At 47.0% G+C, this 17,677-nt stretch overlaps 1 protein-coding gene across 1 annotated transcript; it reads left to right on the forward strand.

Annotated features, from left to right (window-relative positions):
- The first annotated feature begins 7,026 nt into the window (after positions 1–7,026).
- On the forward strand, positions 7,027–16,990 carry NCR2 (natural cytotoxicity triggering receptor 2). The gene is given in 5 exon segments (XM_060190817.1): positions 7,027–7,042; positions 13,007–13,213; positions 13,216–13,308; positions 13,311–13,344; positions 16,841–16,990. Coding segments are annotated over 5 exon segments (465 nt in total). The 3' UTR covers positions 16,956–16,990.
- Positions 16,991–17,677: the final 687 nt, after the last annotated feature.

Here is a 17,677-nt window from a genome sequence, read left to right on the forward strand (position 1 = left end):
GGACCTTCAAAGCTCCTGATCAACGTTCTCAGATAGAAAGACAGAGGAAGAGAGGAAATGGCACCACACTACCAAAGCTTCTCCCCGTGCAGTCGGCACGGCCTCATACCAGGGCCATGAACATGGCAAAGGCAGTGCACCGTCCAGGTGAGCTATCTTGCTTGCCTTGCCAGATTCCTACGTATTTAAAAGGAAAGGATGCCTCTAGTGCTAAAGCTCTTAGCCCTTTACTGCTTTGTAAGGCCAAAATGTCTCCTTCATTGTTGTATACTTTTAAAATGTGTGTCCTTTTTGCAAATAGGCAATATTACATTTTGAGAATGCATAAAACAAGGATATTTGCTTTGTGGAAAGAAGAACTGATGCTGACCACCATGGCAGCCCAGGCAGAGCCTGAGCAACAAAAGACCAGGAAACCCTGTTGGGGAGGGAGGGGCACAGCTTGGGGGAGCTACATCCAGTTGGGATAGGTGTCCCCTGAGATTAGTTGCATGGGAGGAGGTGGCTTAGGTGCACAAGGAGAGTTCCACAGGTTATTGGTCCCCACTTTGGAGACATGAAGCTGGAGAAGGTGACCTGGAGGGGCCAGGCTCTGGGGAGAGAGCACCATCCCAGCAGCAGGCTCAGCACTGGACGACATCTTCAGGACGACCGGGAACCATCTTTGCCAGTAGTGATGAAGGAGGCAAGGAAGTAGCCAGAGCACACAGACTCAGTGAGCTGTGCCCATGGGCCCTGGGGTCTTAGTCAGGCTGGGAGCCACAGTTGCTGTCATTGCTCCTCCCATAGAATTGATGTGACTCTGAGAAGGGAGGAGGGGGAGGAGGGAAAGTAGGAGGGGGGAGAGGGAAAGTGGGAGGGGAGGGGAGGAGAGGGAGGAGGAAAGAGGAAAGAGAGAGGGGAGAAGCAGGGAAGAAAGAGGTGGGAGGACAGGGAGGAGAGAGTATGAGATATGACATTTACTGAAATTCCCAGCCTTCTCTAGTCCCTTAATATTTTTATTTTACTTACTTTTTTAAAGGCAATGTCAGAGATCAAACCCAAGACTTCAGGAATATGTTCTGCTCTACTGCTAAGTCATCTCCCCAGAGCCTAATTTCATGTATACTTTTATAAGCGAGAGAGAGAAAGAGAAAGGGGTGGAAAGAGAGAGAGACCCCAAAGCCCTGCTCCACCATTCATGGATGCTGTCCCTGGTGCTCTGATACACATGCACTTTACCAACTAAGACACCACCCTGGTTCCCCTGGCCTCTTCTTATTTCTTAAATTACCTCCTTCTCTCTAGATTTTGTCATCCTCTCCTTCCTGTCTATACTCCTCATCCTCCTCCCCCCCGGGACATAGAATGACACTAAATCAGGTAGGAGATCCTAGAGCCTGAGGCTCTGCCCCTTCCTATGGGATGTGTGGGGTGAGGCACCTAGGAGGGGGCATGTCTGATCTTTAATGGAAGGAAGGAATATCTGTGAGCATGTGCCTGCATGTGTCTACATGTCCATCTGAGGACTGGCAACAAAAAAGACCTGCAACCAGCTTCAAAGTTGGGCAACCCAGAAGCTGTGGGCAGAGGTGTGAGCCAAGGGCACACCAGAAATGATGGCTTATTACAACCCAATTAACGTGCAAAGGCAGACCAGCCCTTGAAATTTTAAATTGGTGTAAGTTGCCATTGCAATGTCGCCACTAGGTTGGACAAAATAGCTAGCTTGAATAGTGCACAGCTTTAGCATGTGTGCTACTGAAGTTCAAGTCTGGCCTCCACTGCACTGAAGGAAGCTTTGGTGCTGTGGTCTCTTTCAATCTCTCTGCTGAAGAAAGGAAGACAGAAAGAAGGGATGAAGAAAGAAAGAAGAAAGAAGGAAGGGAGGAAAGAAGGGAAGAAGGGAGGGTAGGAGAAAAAGAGAAAGAAAGAAGAAGGAAAAGGAAGAAAGGATGGGAGAAAGAATGGGCAGGAAAGGGGAGGGGAGGGGAGGGGAGGGGGGAAGGAAGGGAAGGGAAGGGAAGGGAAGGGAAGGGAAGGGAAGGGAAGGGAAGGGAAGTGAAGGGAAGAAAAGGAGAGGAAAGGAGAGGAAAGGAAAGGAGTCTACGGCCATACCACCCTGAACACACCCGATCTCGTCTGATTTCAGAAGCTAAGCAGGGTCGGGCTTGGTTAGTAATTGGATGTGAGGAAAGGGAAGGGAAGGGAGGAGAAGGGAAGGGAAGGGAAGGGAAGGGAAGGGAAGGGAAGGGAAGGGAAGGGAAGGGAAGGGAAGGGAAGGGAAGGGAAGGGAAGGGAAGGGAAAAGAAGGGAAGGGGGAAGGGGAAGGGAAGGGGAAAGGAAAGAGAGATGCTGTCCACTGTGTGACCCCTGACTACTTCTGTCCTGTGGCCACTGACTCCCAGGAAAGGCACCCCCTCCATTGGCCCCCTAACCAAGCCTGGGCCCCACTCACCATAGCTTGACAGGTCACAAAAATGAAGAGGACTATCAGCACCAGGATCTTAGTCAAGTGAAGACCACACAGCAGAAGTACCAAGAAATTGTAGGCAGACAGACTGGAGGAATAAAGAGGTATGGTTACACTGAAGGAGGAGGTAGGGAGAGTTCAGGCTGGAAGAAGTCGCTGTGCGTTGTAAACCTTTTAAGCATGGCCCATCCTGAGCTCACTAGGCTCAGCCATAGAGGATATGATTATGGGGACCAGGGCACTCCAAGTGGACCATGAAAAACAAGTGACCAGAACTGTCACTTCCCTGGGTGACATGGCTAGGGACCCACAGCACAAAGCACTAATGGAGGGAACAGAAGGGCTTTGGGTCCTTTGGAAACGCAGAGAGAGAGGATGCCCACATCTGCAGTAAGTAGACTTGGAGGAACACCCCAAGATGACCACGAGAAGCTTATGACCTGGGAGGAGCCCTGGACCAAGAGAAGAAGACCTGTGTCCCCATCCTGCTTCAACCCTGAGTAGCTAAGTGACTTGGGGCACATCGCTCACTCCCACTTGCCTTCCTCACAGGTGTGATTCCCAGTGCAGAACCAGGACCCCTTTAGACTCCATGTACCCAGTCTCCCCATGCCTGAACCAGAAGCCGCCTGTCCAGCCTCTTCCCACATCCTCTCTTCTGCCCCAGACCCACCTGTCCTTAGGGCCACTGATGGAGATGGGCATCACTGAAAAGGCAAAAGTAATCGGTGACCACACAGAGAAAGGTATCACAGCCCAGAGTCCCCAGAAGGAAGAGAGTCTCAACCCACCGCCACCTCCTAAAACCCAGAGAGGAAAGAGGAGGAGGCAGAACCAGCTTCTCTGGGTCCCTCTGGCCAAGAAGACTCTCCTAGAGCTAGTAGAGACACCCATGGACTATCAGGTGGGGGTTGAAGGGGGTCTAGGTTGAGAGAAGCCTGACACTGTCCCCTGGAGTCAGGGAGAGCTCAGGGGGCAGGGGTCCTCCTTGTCCCAAAGGTCTGGCTCCTTAAGCCCTTCTGCTTTGCCTCAGGCCTGGGGCCAGAACAGTTAGTGTGCCCAGCTGCTAGGATCCCACAGACCCCCTGTGTCTTTTAGGGTAACTGTCCCAGGGCAGGAGAAGGTGGCTGGGTATGGCCTGGGGTTCTACACCCCACTGACCTCAAAAAGTGTCTGCCTGACAAGCCAGGACACCCAAGGCTGGAGGTGACAACCCAAAGCTGGAGACTCAGATGCATGGGAGTGGGCAGAGAGCAGACAGGATGGGGGGGGGGGTGGCAGGGGCAGGGGACAGTGCCAAGTATAAGAAGTCAGTGGAACAAGGTGGCAAAGAGTAACCCAGGAAATCCCCTCCTTGAGCAATAAGCTCACCTGAGGACACCACCAGGTTGAATTTTTTGATAACTCTGATTTTCTGTCCATTGAACGTTCCGCACCAGTAACGCCCCGTATGATTCCCTGTCACTTCTACCATGGTGACGATGAAGAAGCTATTGGCAGGGTTGTTCCAGAGATAATATGGGAAGCTTTCAGTCATGCCTTGACTGTTGAGGCTGGTGATTAGCCTGGTACAAGTGCCAGGTTTTTTTTCCTTGCACCAGGTTTCCTGCTCATGCTTGTAATTGGCTGAGTAATAGCATTTCACAGAGATTCCCTGGCCCTTCACTGCCTGTATGGGCTCATAGTCTGGCTCTTCTATCTGAAAGCCTAGGAAGCAAGCCATTGGGTCTGGCTGAGGAACACACTGCTGCCCATTCCAGCATCCCATCCCACCCCCCTGAGCCCACTTCACACCTGCCTTCATCTCTTCTTCCCCTCCCCCCTTATCCTCCCCAGCCCCCTCCCCTGACCTGAGGTTAGCAGCAGAAGGACCAACATCAGGTATGGGGCCTCCCAGGCCATGGTGTCTTCTCCCTGAGTGGGGGTGAGCAGGGCTGGGGGTGCAGGGTAGATCTAGGACAGACAAACACAGAAGCTGGGCCTGACTGGCCAGAAGCCCGTTACCTTGAGATGCAAGAGTGACAGGAAGGACTTGGATTGGGTAAGTGTGAGGCCTTCAAGCTGGTTCTGTGGGCAGGTTGGGGTGGGGTGGTGTGGAGTGGGGGAAACCTCAACCTTGCCCATCCCAGATGTCCAGGCACTGTGATCACTGTTTCACTCCCCTGCTCACTGTGACCCCTCCCACCCCCCAACACATACACACACACACACACACACACACACTTCACTGTGTGAAATAAAGTGGCTGCCTTTTTCTTTCACACTCTCTCCCCATTGTTTCATCCTTCCAAAGCCCTTCTCTGCTCACCTCCAACACCCCATGAGAGACTGACTGAGGCAGGAGAGGACTCTGGGGGGAATACTGAAGGTCTCTCCAGTCCTCACACTCTTTATGTCCCCAGCAGGAGCAGAGAATACCTGACCCGGAGGCTGCATGGTTGAAATAACACGGTACCTCCTCTGAGATTGACTTAGAGTGTGCGCCTGGATCCTTTACAACAAATAGGAACCCTAGCAAATAGAGCCATCCAGCTTTCAGGGTCACTGCACCCTCTTCCATGCCTCTGTAAAGCACTCCAGGAAGTATGACACCATATTGAACATGACTTCCGCTGGGATAGCTCTATAATGAATAACTTTGTTGGTAGAACATCCCAAAGGAGGACGTGTTGTATCCCAAAGGAGACGTGTTGAGACCTGTCATACAATAAGTAGTCATCTTGTGTCTGTGTACCTACTTGGTCAAAACAGAAGGCCAGTGTCAACGTTATGGTTGAAGACACCAATAACTCTTCTAAGAAACTCCCTCAGAACCTGTGAACAACCACTCCAACCCAGCAGATGCAAGAAAAGACATAACACCCAGAACTGAAATCCTATAAAAGGCACCCCCCCAACCCCACAGCCTGGTTTTCAATTCTCAGCTGCCCAGGACAGGAGACTGGCCCCTCACAGCTTGATCAAAGTCTGCTATCTGTGCCTCAGATGTCTTTCATTTTCCTAATAGATTCTACCTGGTGCTCCATAAAAGTTGCATTTCCCTTCTCCCTTATAAGCAACATTGACTGTGATGGCAGGAAACATGAAATAATGATTAAAGCTACTAAGGAACTAAGGATTGGATTTAGATAAATTGGATTAGTTGTACCTGAAGCCCCTACCTTCAGCCTATCCAGTAGAGGGAAAAGGAAACACAAGGTCTGTAGTCTGTCCATTTCCCCAGAGCTTAGAATACCTTGACTGTCACCTTTGGGGTCAAAGTAGGTTTTTTAAAAAGATACTTTTAAAGAAGCACTTTTGATAAATGTCTCGTAGGTCCCCCAAGGTGGATGTGTAAGCAGTTTGAGTTGGGGACTTTGTGAGAAATTTGCATTTTCTATTTGGAGAGATTCTGCAGGAACCAAGAAATGCAAGAGAGAGGGAAATGTACAGCACAATGAAGTAGGGAGGGGGAAAGGAGCCTTAGGAAAAAAGAGAGGAGATTTTGCAATTTCGAGTTGACAGAGCAAGGCCTGGTCACAAAAGAAGGTCCCTCTGAAATTCCTAAACTTGTCTGCAGCTTGGAATCACTGGAGCTTCTGGCAAACAAACAAGCAAGCAAAGTCAACTCTCAGTCCCACCACCAGTCCAGACCATTAAAGCAGCCCACTAAGGTGGCCACATCAGGTGTTTCAGTACTCTACCTTGCAATCTTATGTGCAGATTGGTCTAGGAATTGCTTGGCCTAGTTTAGTTAGTTTTGCCACCAGGGTTATCACCAAGGTTCTGTGCCTGCACAACAAATCCACTACTCCAAGTGGCCATTTTTTCCTTCCCATTCTTCTTTCTTTTATTTAATAGAGCAAAGAGAAATTGAGGGGGCAGGGGATAGAAAGAGAGACAGAGGGATGCCTGCAGCACTGCTTCACCATTGATAAAGCTTCCCAGCTTACAGTTGGGGAGCAGGGACTTAAACCTGGGTCCTTTGCACATGGTAACCTGTGTCCTCAATCAGATACAACCCCGCCTGGTACTTCACTTTTTCTTATTTATTTATCTTATTTATTTATTTTACCAGAGCACTGCTCAACTCTGGCTAATGGTGGTACAGAGGATTGAACTTGGGAGCACAGAGCTTCAGGCATGAGTCTGTTTGCATAGCCTTATATGCTATCTCCCCCACTATCTATCTATTTATTTATTTTAATATAAAACAGAGAGGCAGAGAGAGAGAAAGTGAAAAAAACCACAGCACTTGAAAGTCCTTCAATGTAGTGGGGACCAGGCTCAAGCCTGGGGCCTGCACATGACAAAGCTTTACACTACCCAAGTGAGCTGTTTCACACACCCCTGGTTTAATTTCCACTAAATTCTTGTGGAAGGTGTCACTCCCTCCTTTCACAGTGAGGAACCCTAGGCCTGGAAGACCTGTGGAGTCCTTAAGGTTTCCAGTGAGCTTCTTGAGCAGCACCTGCACTTCCTGGCTCACAAGTCCTCTCTCTAAGTCAGGGCAGGAAGTGGAGTCTTGGGTTAAGGGTTCCTTAGTGTGTTGAGGGGCAGAGAGTGGGGAGGGGGTGGGGGTCTGCTTCATCGTAATGGACACACCCCGCGGTAAAGGACGGGCTGCGCCTGCCCCCTGCTGGCCAAAGAGTGCTAGGCTCCCTTGCTCTCAGGGACTACTCCAAACTTACAGACGCTCCCTTTTTCTTCCAGCAGATTTCCAAGATCTTTCATCTTTTAGGTACTCTCCTCCAGGTGGTCCTTAGTTCTTCTAGTTGGCTCTTTGCTATGTGACCAGGAGGTCCTCCCTCCGCAGCAGGTTGCGAGCCCCTGAATTTGCCATTCCTCTGAGCTGTGGTCTCCCCACCCTGTCAGTGCACGTAGGTCAAGTACATACCTAACCAGGGCAAACACTCAAGAGTTTGATCCTTGTACACCACATGGGAGCACCGTGGATAACAACAAAGGGAGTTCCATGGGTGAGGGAAGCCATGTTGGGTCCCTTCAGCACAGCTTGGCCCTTCCCTGCCTCAAGAACAGCAGATAATTTTTTTTTTTAAATCCTCCAAGTCTTTGATTGTCAGAGAAATGCAAATAAAGACAACAATGAGGTACCACTTCACTCCTGTGAGAGTGTCATACACCAGAAAAGGTAACAGCAGCAAATGTTGGAGAGGGTGTGGGGTCAAAGGAACCCTCCTGCACTGCTGGTGGGAGTATCAATTGGTCCAACCTCTGTGGAGAACAGTCTGGAGAACTCTCAGAAGGCTAGAAATGGACCTACCCTATGATCCTGCAATTCCTCTCCTGGGGATATATCCTAAAGAACCCAACACACCCATCCAAAAAGATCTGTGTACACAATATGTTCTTGGCAGCACAATTTGTAATAGCCAAAACCTCAAAACAACCCAGGTGTCCAACAACAGATGAGTGGCTGACCAAGTTGTGGTCTATATACACAATGGAATACTACTGAGCTATTAAAAACGGTGACTTCACCTTTTTCTTGGACGAAGCTTGAAAAAAATCATGTTAAGTGAAATAAATCAGAAACAGAAAGATGAATATGGGATGATCGCACTCTCAGGCAGAAACTGAAAAACAAGACCCAAAGAGAAAACACAAGTAGAACCTGAACTGGAATTGGTATATTGTACCAAAGTAAAAGACTCTGGGGTGGGTGGAGGGGAGAATACAGATCCAAAAAGGATGACAGAGGACCTAATGGGGATTGTATTGTTATGTGGAAAACTGGTAAATGTTATGCATGTACAAACTATTGTATTTACTGTCGAATATAAAACATTAATTCCCCAATAAAGAAATTTTTTTAAAAGATTTTTTTTTTCTAATCACCAGAGCACTGTTCAGCTCGGGTTTATGGTGGTACAGGGGATTGAACCTGGGACTTCAGAGACTCAGGCATGAGAGTTTCTTTGCATAACCATTATGTTACCTACCCTGGCCCAAGTTTTTTTTCAGACCATTCTTTATTTGTGATTAGTATTGCTTGCAAGATTGTAAGATTACAGGTGTGCAATTGACTCAGCGTCTCCAAAGTAGGATAAAACAAATAACTGCTTACTAAAAAACTCACGTCTGATAGGTTGAGGCCCAATGTGTCTGACACTAATTTACAGCCTGAAGATGGACTGTCTGCACCAGAGATTACTGAGTCTCTTATGTTTTATTAGTTAGGTACAAGATGTAGCAAAGAATTTCTAAAACAGTTTAAATTAACCAAAAGTAGACTGGTTTGCTTAAGAGAATGAATTTGTGTTTAACAGGAAAAAAACTGGAATGTAATATGCATAAGGCAGCTTTATTAAATCTCTTCTACATAGCATTATTTTGTTTTTTTAAGTTCTCTCTTTTTTAGAAATAATTTTACATGAAATATTTTCCTTTTCATCTTATTTGTTAGAGACAGAGAGAAATCAAGAAGAGTGAAGAGATAGAAAGGGAGAGAGAAAGAGAGTCACCTGCAGCACTGTATCACTATTTGTGAAGCTTCCCCACTGCAGGGAGGGGTGGGCTGGAAGCTTGAACCAGATCTTTGTGTATGTTAATTTGTGCACTTAACTAGGTGTACATCATTTGGACCTCTAAGTTCTCTCTTAACTAACACCACCTCCAAAGGAATCTCAGCAGATTTATGGCTATTTTGTCAGCTAGCCAAGAAGACCTCTTTCACATCAGGTATCAAATTTGCTGTGGCCTAGAGCTTTGTCTCCATTGACACCTATCAGTGTTTGAGAAGTTACACATCTCTGTTGACCATGGGTTGTAAATACAAACTTGGCAGATACAAGCCTGGCCTTCTGCTATACCTCAAATGATCCCTAAAGTTTCACACCACACCCACCACAAAAATTCTATGTCCCCAATCTCCCAGTGATAACCACCACATTCTCACAAAGTTTTAGATAGAGTTTGCTTGCTTCTGTTTTTGCTTTGTGAGTGTGAAGCAGAGCAACAGGTCCCTCTTTCACTCCCTGTCTATCTCCTCTTCCTTCTCAATTCCTTTCTATCCCATCAAATAAAATAGATAAATAAATAAAAATTTACCATTTTATACTAGTGATTTAATACTGATTTACAAAAGCATAATATAACAGGGGTATACCTCCCACTGGAAACTGCATTAGCTCTCCAAAGGTCACAGATATGGGTTGACTATTATTTCTTTTTTTATTATTATTTATAAAGTGGAATCATTGACAAAACCACAGGATAAGAGGGGTACAACTCCATACAATTCCCACCACCAGATCTCCGTATCCCATACCCTCCCCTAATAGCTTTCCTATTCTCTAACCCTCTGGGAGTATGGACCCAAGGTCATTGTGGGGTGTAGAAAGTGGAAGGTCTGGCTTCTGTAATTGCTTCCCTGCTGAACATGGGCATTGGCAAGTTGATCCATACTCCCAGCCTGTCTCTCTCTTTCCCTAGTAGGGTGGGGCTCTGGGAAAGCAGAGCTCCAGGACACATTGATGGGGTTGTCTGTCCAGGGAAGTCTAGTCAGCATCATGCTAGCATCTGGAACCTGGTGGTTGAAAAAAGAGTTAACATAAAAAGCCAAACAAATTGTTGACTAATCATGAGCCTAAAGACTGCAGATGAAGAGTTGGGGGGTACTCCATTTTGTAGATAGCTGGTAGGCATATTTTAGTTATATTCCAAAGGGCCTGTGGCTGTACTAGTTTTTTTTTTCCCTGAGCCTGAAATGATATGCAGGTGGATCCTAATTATTGTCTGGGGAGATGATGTCATGGCTGGAAAAGGAACAGAAAGCTGGATCAGGGAAGACAGTAGCTCCCTAATATGGGAAAGGTATATAAATATTGTTGACTGTAAACCCCATTGATTTGATTTGGTCTGGGGCCCATATTCAGCTTAGGAGCCTATGTGACCTCTGCATCCCTGTAGATCTGAGCTCACATTCTGTGGTCATGCGTAGGAACATTCCAAGCTGCCCCAATATCAACCCATCTTCCTCATGTGTAGCATAGAGTATCTTGTCCATCCTCCCTTCGGAGGATGGAACATTCTCTACCATTATTGATCCAAGTTGAGGGCAAATTCCTATGGGGGGGCCCACAAAGGGGTCTATTTTGTTGTTCCTGATAGAGATGACCAGTAACAATGGAGAGAGGGATTTATTCAAGGTTTAGGTCCATCATGTCTGTTTGGGAATCTCAGGACTCCCCAAATAGGGCCCCAGCTGATAGGGTGGCCTTGACAGTGACTAAAAAGTCATCGTTAAAATATGCCAGTCTCTTGCCTTTATTCAGCTTTTGCAGTCCTTGCTTTGATAAGGTTAGCTTTGGAGTGAGTGAGAGAATTGTAATAGGAATTAGGTGAGGAGGGTATCTAAGTCTAATTAAATACTATTTCATTAGAAACTTTATACTGACTCACTGCAGACTATTGTGCACTTTTGCTTTCAGGTATATATTTTGCCCTAATTTATGGATACATGTGAACATATGCTCTATCTCATAGGATCTGGTCTATATCTAAGTTTTGGGACTTTGTTAGGAAATGAACCTCCTGGAATGGAATTAAAAAATACTATGAAAGGAAAGGTCTCACCCGAGTAATGAGGCTGAAAGGTTGACATTCCATGCCTGACGTCTCTGGACACAGTCTGAAGTGAAGCATGCTGAGGTGGTACTCAATGCATTGATTAAGTTGGGATCGGCGGATACAATATCATTTGATATGAACTGAGAGAAGCATGCAGGAATGCAGGAAAGTGAGCCCCACCCTAGAGGTTCCAGGACTGGGAGAAATATAGGCTCTATAGAGGAAGTAGAAAGTTCCTGCTGTCTTCGGGTTAAGAAGACAATAGATAGTTATTGCTATAATCACATTATTTGGCAATCGGGTTACCTTTGAAAAATCCCTTTGTTAGGATTTGCTGTATCATACATAATATCACCATAATTTATGTCCTTTGACATTATTTGTATATAGCAGTGCCACCAGTTGCTTCTGTTCTCCCTGGTCTAGGCTTTTAAGAGAGGGGCTGACTATTATTTCTCTAACAGTATATCTACATTTTTATATATTGCCCATAAATAAATATTTTTTAAATAGTAGATACACCATAACCCCTACTGGGTAGGGAAATAACAGAGTGATTATGCAGATAGAAACTTCCAGGGCTGGGGAGATAGCATAATGGTTCTGCAAAAAGACTTTCATGCCTAAGGCACCAAAGATCCCAGATTCTGTCCTCTGCACCAAAATAAACCAGAGCTGAGCAGTGCTCTGGTAAGTAAGTACATAAATAAATAAATTGAAGTCAGATAGAAAGAAATGTCCATGCTTAAGGCCCTAAATGTCCAGTCCCCAACACTTCCATGAGGCAGAGCTGGTAAATAAATAATAAGTAATTAAATAAATGAAGTTTCATCCATAAACAAAATAAAAAGAAGAAGAGGCAGTGGACAATGAAGGATCGGTTTCACCAATATGTTTAGGGTAGAACTCCTCAGGATACAACAGACCTTCTCAAGACCTGTCATTCTGGATTTCCCCAAAATGACATGAATTGAGGCACCTGCACTCATAGGAAAAGTTTTATATTTCCTTAGCTACATAGAAGAATGTAACTGGGTTATTGTTTAGATGTAGGGTTTGCTTTTAATCAACAGTAGCCTCCTATCTGAGAAATCTCTAAATGTGGCAGGACAGGCATCTAACCAGAGAGCACCTAGTCTTTATCCCATGAGTACCTTCCCTTTGTCATGTGCGCACTCTCGCACCACCCCCCCATCCCCTTGAATCCCCAGGCCCCTATCACATTCCTCAGTTCAGGATGCACACCCACACTCAGCCTCACTTGCCTGGGAACTCACACCTCCACAGGTCCCTCTGATTCATGTAATTAAGCATGTTTTTTTCCCCCTATTAATTTGTCTGCTACTTAGTTTGTTATTTGACCAACCTGAGAACCCAAAGAGGTGGGGGGGAGTTTCTTCTCCTCCCTCTCAACAGAAAGAGAAAAAGTGGGCGATTTATGACCTGACCACAGTTTCCTCCAGGCCTCCCCAGCTCCTCCTCACAGGGGCAGGCCACTTCCAGGAAGGAGCAGCCCAGAGAGCTGAGTGTCCGGCAGGACTGCACCCACCTGTCCAGACTCATGCCTGCCTCTCCACATCTCTTTCGCTGCTTGTGTTTCCCACTTCCCTTCCGGGACTCTGGTGTTTCTGATTGTGTCTATCTCAGAGGCACAAGGAAAACTAGACAGACTCAGACCCTGCTTCAAGGTCCGTCTTCTCTCCTTCCATTCCACTCCCCACCCCTGCATTGGCCCACAGAAAAAGGACCCATGTGAAAACCCCCACTCCCACCCTTGCTGCTGCTGCTGCTGCTGCTGCTGCTGCTGCTGCCGCTGCCTATGCCCAGGTGAGGAGGAAGGGAAAGCAGGGGAGGAGAGGAGTGAGCGGGGGACCCTGGGGACTCTCAGGCCAGTAGGCACCCAGCAAGCCACTCTGTGGTCAGGGGGTTGGTGGTGGGAGGGCCAGTCCTGGAGTGACCATGACCTTCAGCATTGCCCTTCAGGCTTGGGAGCACTCTCGAAGACCCCGCAGTTTCACAAGGTCGCAGGCCAGAAGTTCTCAGTGAAGTGCCAGTACCCACCCTCAAGCAGGCCCTACCTCAGGAAGAGCTGGTGTAAGGAAGTGTCTGAGTACCTCTGCAACACCCTGGTCACCAGCTCAGGTCCCCAAACATGGGCTCAGTCCTCCTGATTTGCAATCTGGGACAACCCGGTGCTGGTTTCTTCAGAGTCTCCATGGTTGACCTGAGGGAGGAGGACTCAGGACACTACTGGTGTAGAATCTCCCATGGTTGCAGCAACTCTGTAAGTCCTTTAGGTTCTATCTGGCCATTGTCTTCAGGTAAGCCCCTCCCTGGGGCCCTCTGTGTAAAGGTCCTGGTTCTTCTCAGAATATGGGCCCAGGGACTCTCATATGTGCACACTTGGGCACTCAGCCCACTCTGTCTGTAGGTGCATGCCTTACTGAACACACTCAGTAGCTCAACTGAGCATGCTGACTAGTCCAGGCCTTTAGGACCCAGTCACAGGAGGGACTCAAGACTACCTGACTTCTTTAAAGAAGGCATCTGCAAGTGTATGTCCTCCTGCCACAAACCACTCTTAACCCTGTGTTGTTATTGTATTGGCTTTTGTATTCCTCCTTGCTTATTTGATGAATATCACAGCACTATGCTGTTATATGTATGGGCTGCCTGGATAGAACCTGGGACTCTGAGCAGGCAAAGGAATGTGCTCTTCCCCCTGAGCTACCTCCCAGGACATGGTGCTTTTTCCTGGCTATTTGTCTTTTCAGTGATCTTTGCCTCCCAGTTACTATCTATTGAATAGTATTTGAATGAGTTAATCTTTATTCTATCCTAAACTATCAATAGCTAATTAGGTTAAGTGCAAATAAAAAAGTAACAGGCTAAATTGAAATTTTTAAATGACTATATAAAATACTGTATTACACAAATAAGTCTTTTTAACTGCTTAATTTGGAGGAGTGGGTTATGAATTAACCTTATATGAACACACACTGAAGCATGGCCCTACTGTGCGTAACCAGCACACAACTTACTCCATATTCTGCTCTCCACACTAATATGATGTCACCCAAACTGCTCTATATCTTGATCAAGGTGATGAGAAAAGTTTACTGTTCACATGCTTGGACCTTGAGTTGCTGGCACACAGATATAAATTTTTTTTCAAATCCTTATTTCTTTTTTTTTTTTTATTTAAGAAAGGATTAATTAACAAAACCATAGGGTAGGAGGGGTACAACCCCACACAATTCCCACCGCCCAATCTCCATATCCCACCCCCTCCCCCGATAGCTTTCCCATTCTCTATCCCTCTGGGAGCATGGACCCAGGGTCATTGTGGGTTGCAGAAGATAGAAGGTCTGGCTTCTGTAATTGCTTCCCCGCTGATCATGGGCGTTGACTGGTCGGTCCATACTCCCAGTCTGCCTCTCTCTTTCCCTAGTAGGGTGGGTCTCTGGGGAAGCTGAGCTCCAGGACACATTGGTGGGGTCTTCAATCCAGGGAAGTCTCGCCGGCATCCTGATGACACTCAAATCCTTATTTCTAATTCCTCTAATTGCCTACTTGCAGGCAAGTTATAATCATTGAGTCTTTCCCAGTCCATAGAAGATGCACACAGCAGCTCTGGACTAGAATTCCCCCAGTGTCCAAGGAAGGGCCTCCTCTGGATATTGTCCCTGGAGGGTAGATAGCATAAACAGACTCTCATGCCTGAGGCTCCAAAGTCCCATGTTCAATCCCCCATACCACCATAAGCCAGAGCTGACCAGTGCTCTGGTTAAAAAAAAAAAAAAAAAAAATTTTCTGGATATTGTCCCTGATCATACTTCCAGGTAGCCTCAGAGAGTTCCCAGTAGACAGGATCATGTCTGCATGTTCCTCATCCTGGAACTCTCTCCAGGGGAAGGGAGTAAAGGAAGAGTAGTAGTCTCTCCTCTGCCTATCTGCTTCCTATTCCTGTAACATCCCCATTCCCTGTGCCAACCTCATTGGATTTCTTCAGAAACCCCAGCACCAGTCCCACTCCCGCCCACATTGTTACAGCTTATGCTAATGACATATGTTAATCCTGCCCACGTGGCTCTGACTTCCTCTTTGTTCATTGGCTATTAAAAGTCATAATGGGGAGTAGCAACGGGTTAAGCGAACGTGGCCCAAAGCAAGGACCAGCGTAAGGATCCTGGTTCTAGCCCCGGGCTCCCCAACTGCAGGGGAGTCGCTTCACAGGCGGTTAAGCAGGTCTGCAGGTGTCTATCTCTCTCTCCCCTTCTCTGTCTTCCCCTCCTCTCTCCATTTTCTCTGTCCTATCCAACAACAACGACATCAATAACTACAACAATAAAACAAGGACAACAAAAGGAAATAAATAAATGAACATTTTTCAAAAGTCATAGGGAGTCGGGTGGTAGCGCAGCGGATTAAGCCCAGGTGGCGCAAAGCACAAGGACCAGCATAAGGATCCCGGTTGGAGTCCCCATCTCCCCAAATGCAGAGGAGTCACTTCACAGGTGGTGAAGCAGGTCTTTCTTCTCCCCTCTCTGTCTTCCCCTCCTCTCTCCATTTCTTTCTGTACTATCTAACAATGGCGACATTAATAACAACAATAATAACTACAACAATAAAACAAGGGCAACAAAAGGGAAAATAAATAAATAAAATTTTAAAACTTTTTTTAAAAAAAGTCATAATGGATATTTGCAATAGGTAGCCTTTTTTTTTTTTTTTTTGCCTCCAGGGTTATTGCTGGGGCTCAGTGCCTGCACTATGAATCCACTGCTCCTGTAGGCTATTTTTCCTATTTTGTTGCCCTTGTTGTTATGCTTGTTGTAGTTGTTATTGTTGTCATTGTTGGATAGGACAGAGAGAAATGAGGAAAGGAGGGGAAGTCAGAGAGGAGGAGAGAAAGATAGACACCTGTAAGACCTGCTTCACCGCTTGTGAAGCGACCTTTTGCAGGTGAGGAGCTGGGGACTCCAACCCGGATCCTTAGGCCCGGGCCCTTGAGCTTTGCACCATGTGCGCTTAACCTGCTGCACTACCGCCAGACTCCCAGTAGGTAGCCTTTAACAGTCCCGTTAATAAGGTCCCCTTCCCCTATGAAACCCAGAATGGAGGGGAGGGGATGGATGACAAAAATGAGATCACCCTTGAACAATCCTTATGATTATAATTATTTTATTTATTATCTATGAAAGAAAGAAGTAATTTCACATGAGACAGAGAGATGGGATGGGGATAGGTGGTTGGGGGATGCAGGGGAGACATCAGTGCTGGAGATTGAACCTAGAACCTCAGGTACGAAAGTTCAAAGTCTTACCAACTAAGCTAATTTCCGGGCCTCTGGCCTTGAACATTTCCACACTTGCAGAGGCAAAGATGTAGAATTTTTCTGAGAGAGGTTCTGGCCTCCTGACTCCTGCTCCAGTGCTCCTCCTGAACCTGAGGATAATTTCACAGGTGGTAGATAAGAGTCTGCAGGTCTGTCTAGCCCTAAGCCAGGGGACAGCCCAGTTCCCGCTCTGCCCATAAACAGGTATTTGTCCAGCATTCCTGTCCCACCCACCAACTCCTATCTCTTTCCCTTGCAGCTTCCACCTCCATACAGGCCACCTGGACTTCCCATAACCTAGTCTTAGCACAGATCCAGAGCTGTGTGTCACCCACTGGAAGAACCAGAGAGAACACAGTGACTTCCTCTGCCTTATGCATTTTCCTTGTGAGTTCAGGTTGAGACCCCTGTCTATACTGGTTCAAGGAGCTGTCACCCCAGCCTGATTCTCTCCCCCTTTTTGTCCCTCCATCCTCCAGGCAACACAACCTCACTATCTGCTCCAACCCCACAACCTTCCCTGCCCTGATCCCTGCACTTTGCAGCTTCCTGGTGGCCAAGAACCTGGTCCTGTCAGCCCTGCTGGTCATGTGAGTGTGTCTTGGGTAGACTTGGAGGGGAAATAGAGCAAAGAAAGCTGTTGCTCTTATAAAGAGGATCAGAGAGAGAGAGAGAGAAAGAGAGGAGGGGGGCTGTGATTTCCGAGGTTTCCTCCAAACTGAATCCTCCCTGAGCTCAGACTTCAATGTGAATGTTCATTGTACACCCTCTTTTCAGTTGCTTTTTCTGTTCCAAGTAAATTTGAGTCCTAATAGGAGACTGGGCCCACATGCTGTCCACAGACTCTGTTTTTTTTCTGTTCTTATTTATTTAATGAGAGAGGTAGAGAGAGACCAGAACTCTGCTGATGGTGGTGCCAGGGATTGAACCTGGCATCTCACAGCCTCAGGCATGAAAGTCATAACCATTATGCTGTCTCCCCAGTCCCAGATCCTGTTTTCAGACACTCAGGTGTCTCCTTCCAGATCCTGCTCCCTCTCCCTTCCTGCTCTGGCTTAGTCCTATACAACTCCCCACCTCCACCCTAGTCTAGGAAAGCCTCCCCCAAACCACAGCCCCCAAGATACATTCTCACCTAAATCCTGAAGGAAAATGGTGCACAGCACTGGAAAAAAAAATGGGGGGGTGGGGGAGAAAGGGGGAAATGCAGGAAGGGCTGGGTGGAAGGTACTGGATCAACACAAGGGTGAAAGGCATCCAGAAACCTGGCTATGGGGAAAAGAAACAAGAATGAAGCAGGAATTCACTTTGCTTTG

The sequence above is a fragment of the Erinaceus europaeus genome, chromosome 4 (assembly GCF_950295315.1).
Source record: "Erinaceus europaeus chromosome 4, mEriEur2.1, whole genome shotgun sequence".
Taxonomy (NCBI): Eukaryota; Metazoa; Chordata; class Mammalia; order Eulipotyphla; family Erinaceidae; genus Erinaceus; species Erinaceus europaeus.